The sequence below is a fragment of the Muscardinus avellanarius genome, assembly GCF_963383645.1.
Source record: "Muscardinus avellanarius genome assembly, chromosome: 2".
NCBI lineage: Eukaryota > Metazoa > Chordata > Mammalia > Rodentia > Gliridae > Muscardinus > Muscardinus avellanarius.
The window spans coordinates 20849013-20858151 of record NC_137787.1 but is presented as its reverse complement, the minus strand read 5'-3'; the positions used below and the strand labels follow the sequence as shown (position 1 = coordinate 20858151).

Here is a 9139-nt window from a genome sequence, read left to right as displayed (position 1 = left end):
AGCTGTTGGGACCTAGCCAAGAGCTTTCGCTCGCTCACGACGTCCCTGCTAGGTGGCTCCCGCGACCATCACCGGAGAGGAGGCCCATGGCACAGATAAGTTAGCGCTCTCCCACTTTTCCAGACCAGCAAACCCAGGAGCGCCCGGCCCCGGCCCTCGGAGGCGCAGGGGCGCAGCCGCGTCGCCCGCGGGCACGTCCCGGGCGGGGCGGGGCGGGCCTCGGTCCCGGCACCTGGGCCGGGCGCCGGCTCGGCCACGCAGCCGCAGACGCCGCGTCCCGCCGGCGGGAGGCAGGAAGGGAGGCGACGCCCCCCGATCGCGGCAGGAACCCGGCCCGGCCCGCCTCCCCGCCCGCCGAGCAGTGCCGGCCCCAGAAGTGATGAAAGCCGCGGCCGAGTCCAGGTCACGACGAAGCCGTTGCCCTTTTAAGGGGGAGCCTTGAAACAGCGCCCGGGTTCCATGTTTGCATCCGCCTCGCGGGGAGGAAACTCCATGTTGTAACAAAGTTTCCTCCGCGCCCCCTCCCTCCCCCTCCCCCTGAGAACCTGGCTCCCCTCCCCTCCGAAGCTCGCGGGGATCCTTCCCTCCCACCCTCCCCTCCCCCCCGCGCCCCGATTCCGGCCCCAGCCGGGGGGGAGGCCGGGCGCCGGGGCCAGAGTCCGGCCGGAGCGGAGCGCGCCCGGCCCCATGGACAGCTCGGCCGTCATTACTCAGATCAGCAAGGAGGAGGCGCGGGGCCCGCTGCGGGGCAAAGGTACGGGGCGGCCGGGAGGGGCCGCAGCCCGCGCGCCGCGCGAGGGTGGGAGGGAGGAGGGGGCCGGAATCCGAGCCCGCGCCGCCGCCGCCGCCGCCGCCCCGGGCGCCCGCCTCGGCCCCGCCGGAGCTCCGGCCCCGGAGCGAGCGGGGCGTCTGGACTCGGGGAGTTTCCAGGATGCGGGGCGGGGCCTGGCGCCTCTGTCTTCTAGGGGGGGAAACTGAGGCAGGGGCGGAGAGGGGGGCGCCCCGGCTGGCCGTGCCCGGGCTTCTCCCCTCCCCCCGATTGGCGCCAATGGGGCTGGGAGGTGGGGGAGAGGAGGCCGCCCTCGGGCCACCCGCCGAGACTCCGCCCCTTCGGGGCTGCGGTCGGGTCGGGCCTGGGGAGGGGGCGCCGAGGTGACAGCGGGCGGGGGAGGCGGGGAGAGCTCTCCCGCCAACAGCCAGGTTCCCACAAACTTCTGCCACTCTCTTGGAGGCGTCGAGCCCCTCAGAGGCCCCGAGAGAGTCGCCTGCGTGCGGGTGGGGGAGCCTCGCATCCCGCCCAGCGCCGGTCCTGGGCTGCAGGCTCCTGGGCTCCGGCCTGTGCACGCACACGCACCGCCCCGGGAAGCCGTCCTGCCCTGGGGACTGGCCAGCGTGGGGTCCATTTTCCTCTATCCCGTGTGGACCTCAGGGCCTGGAAGTCCACCCAGATCTGCCCACCTCCCGCTGGGTCTAGCTTGGCCTGGTGCTGGGGTCTGAAACCGAGAGACGGGGAGGGTGGGTCTGTCAATCAGCTGGCCGCTGTCCGGCTGCAGGTCCGAGGTCTGGCCAGAGTGGGGGCTGGGGAGGCAGGGCAGACAGATGGCTGAGGGACGCTGGCCCCAGGCCTTGGGACTTGTACACACACACACACCCTCTCTGGAACTGGCCTTAGTGAGGACTTTGGACCCATGGAGTGGACAGAAAAAGGGAAGGTGGAAGTGGCCAGCAGGGCCCCAGGCCCTGGCCTTCCTCAACAGGGGGGCTGCTCAGGTAAGGTGAGGTCCAGTGAAGGAGCCAGAGAAAAGGAGACAGCAGCGCTCCCTCCTCCAGGCAGCTCACCCCCTGCGATGGGTGCCTGTGTCCACACCAGACCAAGCTGCAGGGGGCTTGCAGCAAGGCCTGGAGGAGCCCCTGGCAGGAGCATTTCAAAAGAGCCAAGTCTCCCTTGGAGGCCGTGCATTAGGGGGCGTGGCCGGGCCTCCCAGCCCAGGGGTTTGCACCTGGACACTGGCCGCCTTCACAGGCCAGAGTGGCTATCACCCAACCTGTGCTCCCTGCTCCAGGTGACCCCAAGTCAGCTGCTTCCCAGAAGCCCCGGAGCCGGGGCATCCTCCACTCCCTCTTCTGCTGTGTCTGCCGAGATGATGGGGAGCCCCTGCCTGCCCACAGCGGAGCACCCCTGCTCGTGGAGGAGAATGGCGCCATCCCCAAGGTATGCGTTGGCCAGGGGGGGACTCCAGGGTGCCTGGGCTCAGCTGGAAGTGGCTCCTTTCTTGGCCAAGCTTTTGTGATAAACCTGCAGACCCTGGAAGGTTCACGGAAGTCGGGGAGCCTGGTTGCCCATCCCCTTCCCATCTGGCCCTAGCCCCCTTTGGGCCTTCCTCAAGACTTCTATCCACTGACCAAACCAAATGTCCCCTTAAAGATGGAATCTTGGCCAGGCAAGGAAGTGGGGCCTGCTTATGGCTCCAGAGTTGACAGCTGGGAAGGGCGGAAGGTCCCCCTGCCCTGTGAGTCCTCAGGTAGAGCCCAGGTAGGAAAGCCTGTGCAGGAGGTGTCCCCACCCAGCCCCGCCCCTCCCCACAGCAGACCCCAGTCCAGTACCTGCTCCCCGAGGCCAAGGCCCAGGACTCAGACAAGATCTGCGTGGTCATCGACCTGGACGAGACCCTGGTGCACAGCTCCTTCAAGGTGGGCCCTGCCCAGCAGCCCTCAGCCCTGCGCCTCTTAGGGGACCTGCCCTGGCCCGGGAGGGGGTCTCTGTTGGGCCCCTGTCCCCACGCTAGCAGCTCTTCTCCCCCCACAGCCAGTGAACAACGCGGACTTCATCATCCCCGTGGAGATCGATGGAGTGGTCCACCAGGTGAGGGGCAGGAGGGCTGTGGTGCGCACCCAGGCTCCTCCCACCAGCTTGGAGAGGGTTTGAGACTCACCCAAGGTCACACACAGCCTCAGAGCCTCGGCCTGCCTTCTGGCCTGCAGAGTGGGCTCCTCCTAGCCCTGTCTTCCTGTGCCCCCTCCCCCCCCTCTGCCCGGGACCCAGTTCAAGTAATTCAGGATAGGTTGTGTGCTGTCCAGCCTGTTCTCCATTACTTGGCTCGGGGACCGGTGCACCGCAGCCTTGGGGTGAGGGGGCTGCCCTGAGGCGCAAGGGCCTGGGATAATGACACCCCGAGAGGCCAACCTGCAGCGGGCCAGATGGGAGGCTCATTCTGATTCTTTTCTGGAAGGTGGGTGGTTGAGGCGTCCAGCCAAAGAAACCGCCAGGCCCTGGGCCGGCCTCTGGGCTCCTCTGCTGTTCCGTCCTGGGGCTGCCCTGGCCAGCCTGCGGCCCAGCAGCCTCTCACCGCCCACTCTCCAGGTCTATGTGCTGAAGCGGCCCCACGTAGACGAGTTCCTGCAGCGCATGGGCGAGCTCTTTGAGTGCGTGCTGTTCACGGCCAGCCTGGCCAAGGTGAGCCCCCGCCAGGAGCCTGGGGCAGCCATGCCCTCTGCCCACCTCGGGGCCTGGGTAACGCATCTCCCATCCCCAGTACGCAGATCCAGTAGCTGACCTGCTGGACAAGTGGGGGGCCTTCCGGGCCCGGCTGTTTCGAGAGTCCTGCGTCTTCCACCGGGGGAACTACGTGAAAGACCTGAGCCGGCTGGGCCGAGACCTGCGGCGGGTGCTCATCCTGGACAACTCACCGGCCTCCTACGTCTTCCACCCGGACAACGCTGTGAGTGCAGGCGGGGCCCAAGAACGGGGGTCCCTTCAGGCTGCCGTGGCCTCCCAACCCCAACCATCTGTGCCTGCCGCACGCTCACCTCACTGCTGCTGCCGCTGCTGCTGCTGCCGCCGCCAGGACTTCACTATCATTCCTGGGTCCCCAGTGTGGAGCGCCTGCTGCCGGCTGGGTCCAGGCAGTGGGCACTTTTGTTTTGTTTTGTTTGGCGGTACTGGGGTTCCTGGAAGCCCGTCTATCTCCGGGCTACACTCCCAGACCTATTTTATATTTTTTATTTGGAAACAGGGTCTCTTAAGCCAGCGAGGCTGGCTCAGAACCAGCCGCAATCCTCCTGTCTCCGCCTCCCAAGCGCGGGGATTACAATCGTGCGCACGCCCGGCAAACTTTCCACTTTTCACACTGCTGCTGTGGCCTGGTAATGGACCACAGGATGAATTTAGTGGGTCCTGATTTTTGTGTGTGTGTGTGGTACTAGGGATTGAACCCAGGGGCATCTATCTTAATCTTACTTTTGAGCTTTATGCCCAACCCTATTTTTTTTTTTTTTTTTTTTTTTTTTTGTGGGTCTGGGGATGTAACTCATAGGCATTTGACTTCTGAGCTACACCCCCTGCACAATTTTTTAATCTTTATTTTGAAACAGGGTCTCACTGAGTTGCAGAGAGCCTCACTAAGTAGCTGAGGCTGTCGGCGAACCGCGATCCTCAGATCTCAGCCTCCCAAATGCTGGGATTACAAGTGTGCACCACCACACCTAGCTTCTATTTTTTATTTTTATTTATTTTTTTTTTGGTGGTACTGGGGATTGAACCCTTCTATCTCCAGGCTAAACTCCCCAGACCCATTTATATATATATATATATATATATATATATATATAGAGAGAGAGAGAGAGAGAGAGAGAGAGAGAGATTGCGTGTTTTTTATTATTATTATTATTATTATTATTATTATTATTATTATTATTGTGGTACTGGGGTTCCTGGAAACCCTTCTACCTCTGGGCTACACTCCCAGACCTATTTTTATATTTCTATTTGGAAACAGGGTCTCTTAAACCACCGAGGCTGGCTTCGAACCTGTGCGATCCTCCTGTCTCCGCCTCCCGAGCCGGGGATTACAGCGTGCGCCACCACGCCCGGCTTATTCTTTATTTTGAAACAGGGTCTCACTGAATTGCAAAGGGCCTCACTAAATAGCTGAGGCTGTCCGTGAACCACGATCTTCCTGTCTCAGCCTCCTAAATGCTGGGATTACAAGCATGCGCCACCACGCCCGGCACACTTTTTTTTTTCTTTTATCAGAAAGAGATAGAATAACACATACTGGAGTGCTTTACACACAGAGAGTTTAAATATCATTTTGTGAAACGCCTGCTTTGTCATATACATAAAAACATATTTTCCTAGCAGGTCATGTCCAGAATGTCTGAAGGCTGGGAGCTCCGGCTTCCCAGTTGCCCACTGAGTTCAGCCTCGCGGGCGCCTGCGCCCCTCACCTCCCTCTCCCATCTCCCCAGGTCCCTGTAGCTTCGTGGTTTGACAACATGAGCGACACCGAGCTCCATGACCTCCTACCCTTCTTTGAGCAACTCAGCCGCGTGGACGATGTGTACTCAGTACTCAGGCAGCCGAGGCCCGGAAGCTAGTGCGGTGCCACGGGGCTGGACCCGCCCCTGACTGAGGCCACCGCCTACTGCGCAGACTCTGGGGACCGCCCCGTACTCGAAAATCCACGGGCTGCGCCATGTTCATGGGCCTGGGGAGCAGGTGTCTTCCCTACCAGCCCGACCGGCTGCACCCACGACAATGAGCCCCTGGGCCCCGCGTCAGTGCCTTCGAACCTCCTCCCCCCTTGGGGGGACCCAGGGGGCCCTGCCTGCTGCTCCTCCTTTCTATCTCCTCTTCAAGCTGCCATGTTTCTCTGCTGCCAAATCGAACCTCTTAACCCCAGTTCTGCTTTGGGGGTGGGGCAGGCTTTCTGCTGCCCGTGCCTTGGGCCCCCAGCCTGGGGCAGTGGACGCCAAGTGCCTTGCACACAGCCCCCTCTTCCCAGCTCAGCTGCCCAGGTTGCTGCAGACTAGGCTGATCTGGGAGGAACCAGTCTTTTCTGGACCCCAGATCTTTCTCTGGGACAGCTAGAGCCCCCACCAGTTTCTGCCTCTGAGGGAGGGAGGGAGGAAAGAGCTCTGTGCCACCTGAGAAAGGAGCAGGGGTCTTTCCTTCCAGACCCCCATGGTCCAGTCTCTGAGGCTGGTGGCTGAGGGCTGCTCCCCACCTCACCCAAGCCCCCACCGCTTCCTTCGCCTTAACCACCCCAAGGTCCTGGGGCTGGGCTTCCCAGCTCTGAGTATGGGGACATAGGCAGGACCCCCTTGTGGTGCCATATAAATATGTATATGTGTATATAGAATTTTAAGGGAAGGAGAGAGAGAAGGGTTGGGTAGGACACCCCTCCCTCACCCCTTTCCTGGGCCCAGAAATTGGGGGGAGGGAGGGAAAGGATTTTTACATTTTTTAAACCGCTGTTTTCTGAATGGAACAAGCTGGGCCCAGTGCCCCACCCAGCCCTGTCCACTGTCCCTCACACAGCCCCTTTGCTCTGTCCATTCAAAATACATTTATTGAGCACCTTGTGTGCCCAGCAACATGCTAGGCCCACGAAAGCTGAGTGAAGGGGGCTTTCTGCCCCCAAACTGGTGCCTTCTCCCACCCACCCCAGACTTCACGTGCCTTTGGGATATCTGCAGGAGGTGGGCTAGGGGTGTCTCCAGGAAGCCTGGCAGAGCTGTCTCCCTCTGTGCCAACCCACCCCTGCAGCCTCTCCCCTCCCCCTGCTGGCTGGGGCGGTGCTCACTACTCCTGCAAGCCCTCCCTGCACAACCAGTGGGGGCCAAGGCTTGGGCTCTCCCCGCTCTAATGGCTCAGTGGACCCACAAGCCAGTGCCAAGGGGGTTGGAGGAGGGAGGATGTGGTGGGCCAGACTCGGTGACTTTGCCAATTAAGTGCCTTGGTGACCCAGAGCCTCACACTGTGACGACAACTAAAGAGAAAGCCAGACCCTCCTAGCCTGCCTCTGTGGTCTTTGGGGGAGGGGAGGTTGCTAGAAGCCGAGTGTCTTCCATCTGCGGCCCCAGCAGGCAGCCCGAAGGGAGGTGGTGGGAGGCATGGGCTGCCCGGCCCCTGGGCTCCCAGCGTGGACCGTAGCTTTGGGCTAGATCTTTCTGCATCAACCCGGTGCCACCGCCCTTCGCCTCGGGGACTTGATGTGCAAAATGGAGACGAGCCCTCTGCAAACTTAACTGCCGGGACCCTAAGTCCTCGGTACTCAGCTATCCGGCAAAAACCAAATGCCCCCGGAATGCACTGGGGGCGGGGCCGGGGAGGAGAGCGGGCGAGGCGCCGACCCGCTGCAGAAGGAACCTGCGGGCGGGCTGGCGGGGGCCGAGGCGGCCGGCGGGGCGGGGGCAGGGTGGGGCCGGCGCCAGCCCGAGTCGCCGCCCGCCCGCCCCGCACTTCCTCTGCGGAGCGGGCAGGCAGGAAGTGCCCTCCGCCTCCCGCGCTGGCCACTAGGGGCCGCCCTGTCCCCCCGGACGCCGGGGCTGCCCCTTCTGCACCCGGCTCTGCAAAGATGGGGGCCGCCTCGTTCACCCCTCCTTTGAAGATGGGCGCTTCTGGCGCTCCCCACCGCAGGCACACAGGGCAGAAGAGGGAGGTGCCCCTACCGAAAGCCGCTCCCGGCTCCAGGTCCACCTAAGTCTCGCCAGCTGGGGTGCTCTAGTGCTGCACAGATGATCGCTCCTCAGAGCAGCGTGCAGTGCGAAGCCGCCCCGTGCCCCTCCGCCCCCCCCCCCCCACTATTTTTACGGGATGGAAAGTGGCCAGGAAGCACCCACCTGGAAAGAGAAGACCTCAGTGTGCCGCGGCCGGCGTCAGCTCTGCTCGGGACTGGGCCAGGAGGATCAGTCCCCTGGCCTCGCCAGTCCTGTGGTCCTATTTCCTGCTCTCCGTGCAAACACTAATTGCCCCAGATTTGCATTCCAGAGGCCAGGCAAGGAGGGCACCCAGCTTTGAGAGACCACAGTCAGCCTCCCCTCCCCCTCCACACGCTCGGTCCGCGGAGTTCAGCTCAGCACGTTGGGGCCTTCCCTGTGCGGGCGCGGTTCCAGCAGGCCGTGCTGCCGCTCTTAAGGAACTCGTACCCAGTGCAGTAAACTGCTTAGCTCCGCAGGGGTGGAGACATTATATCTATATCTTTATGTAGATACAATCTTTTAAGTATGAGTAGTGTTCCCCTAGGATGAGTTATTGACCCTACTTCTGGGATGTCCTCTTTAAGTTTCTTTTGCAATAGTTTCTCCAGGGGCCTCCAAGTATTTTCTGAAGTTAACACCCTGGGTGGCCCATTCTAAACACACTTCCATAACGAAACATGTTTAATTCATTTTCCTAAAGACTTTAAAAATTGAAGATTTTGCAGTAGTAAGCACAAGTATGTCACATATAATTTAAGAAAAGAGAATCACAAATATGTACATGTTGTCTTGCCTTTGATGGCTTCTGTTAAAATTTCCAATAGGGCAGCGGAAGGGCATAACTTGTTCAAACTCCAGCATTGGGAGAAAAAAAAAATGTCAATAGTATCTGATCAGAAAGCCTCAAGAGCCGGGCTTGTGGCGAACGCTTGTAATCCCTGCGCTTGGGAGACTTGAGACAGGAGGATCTCACAGGTTCGAAGCCAGCCTCAGCTACTTAGTGAGGTTCTCAGCAACTCAGTGAGACCTTTTTTCCAAATAAATTATAAAATAGGGCTGGGGGTGTAGCCCGGAGGTAGAAAGCTTCTGGGTTCCAACCCCGGCACCACAACAAAAATTAAAAAAGAAAGCCTCATAAATTGTTCTTTCTCTGGGAAAAAAGTGAGAAGTCTCATCTTTACTTTTATTTTTATTGGGGTCCCACAATACCCCGTTGTTGGCATGGGGTGCTCTGACAAGCAGTGCGCAGATGAATGGCCAACAGAGCACCACGGAGCCGGCAAGAGCCGCCCTCCTCACCATTTTTCTCCTGGATAGTTAACAGTGAGGGAACTTAGAGGATTTCTTTTCTTTTTTTTCTTTTTCTTTTTTTTTTTTTTTTTTGGGGGGGTCTGAGGATGGAACCCAGGCACATTTGACCTCCGAGCCACACCCCCTGCCCAATTTTTTATTCTATTTATTTATTTATTTATTGTAGTACTGGGGATGGAACCCTTCTACCTCCGGACTACACTCCCAGATCTATTTTATATATTTTATTTAAAAACAGGGTCTCTCGCCAGGCGTGGTGGCGCACGCTTGTAATCCCCGCGCTTGGGAGGCAGAGACAGGAGGATCGCACAGGTTCGAAGCCAGCCGCGCGCGCTGGCTTAGGAGA

General features: G+C 60.2%; 1 protein-coding gene across 6 annotated transcripts; it reads left to right on the top strand.

Annotated features, from left to right (window-relative positions):
- Positions 1-687: 687 nt before the first annotated feature.
- On the top strand, positions 688-5376 carry CTDSP1 (CTD small phosphatase 1; the record flags this gene model as incomplete). Of its 6 annotated transcripts, none has more annotated exons than XM_080689285.1 (7): positions 688-754; positions 2064-2212; positions 2590-2691; positions 2807-2863; positions 3362-3454; positions 3534-3719; positions 5248-5376. In XM_080689285.1, 7 exons carry the CDS (start codon positions 688-690, stop codon positions 5374-5376), a joined length of 783 nt encoding a protein of 260 aa, XP_080545411.1. The 6 variants fall into 6 exon arrangements, with proteins under 6 accessions (XP_080545411.1, XP_080545410.1, XP_080545409.1 ...); XM_080689284.1 differs by having other exon boundaries at positions 2587-2691; XM_080689283.1 differs by having other exon boundaries at positions 2064-2218; positions 2527-2691.
- Positions 5377-9139: the final 3763 nt, after the last annotated feature.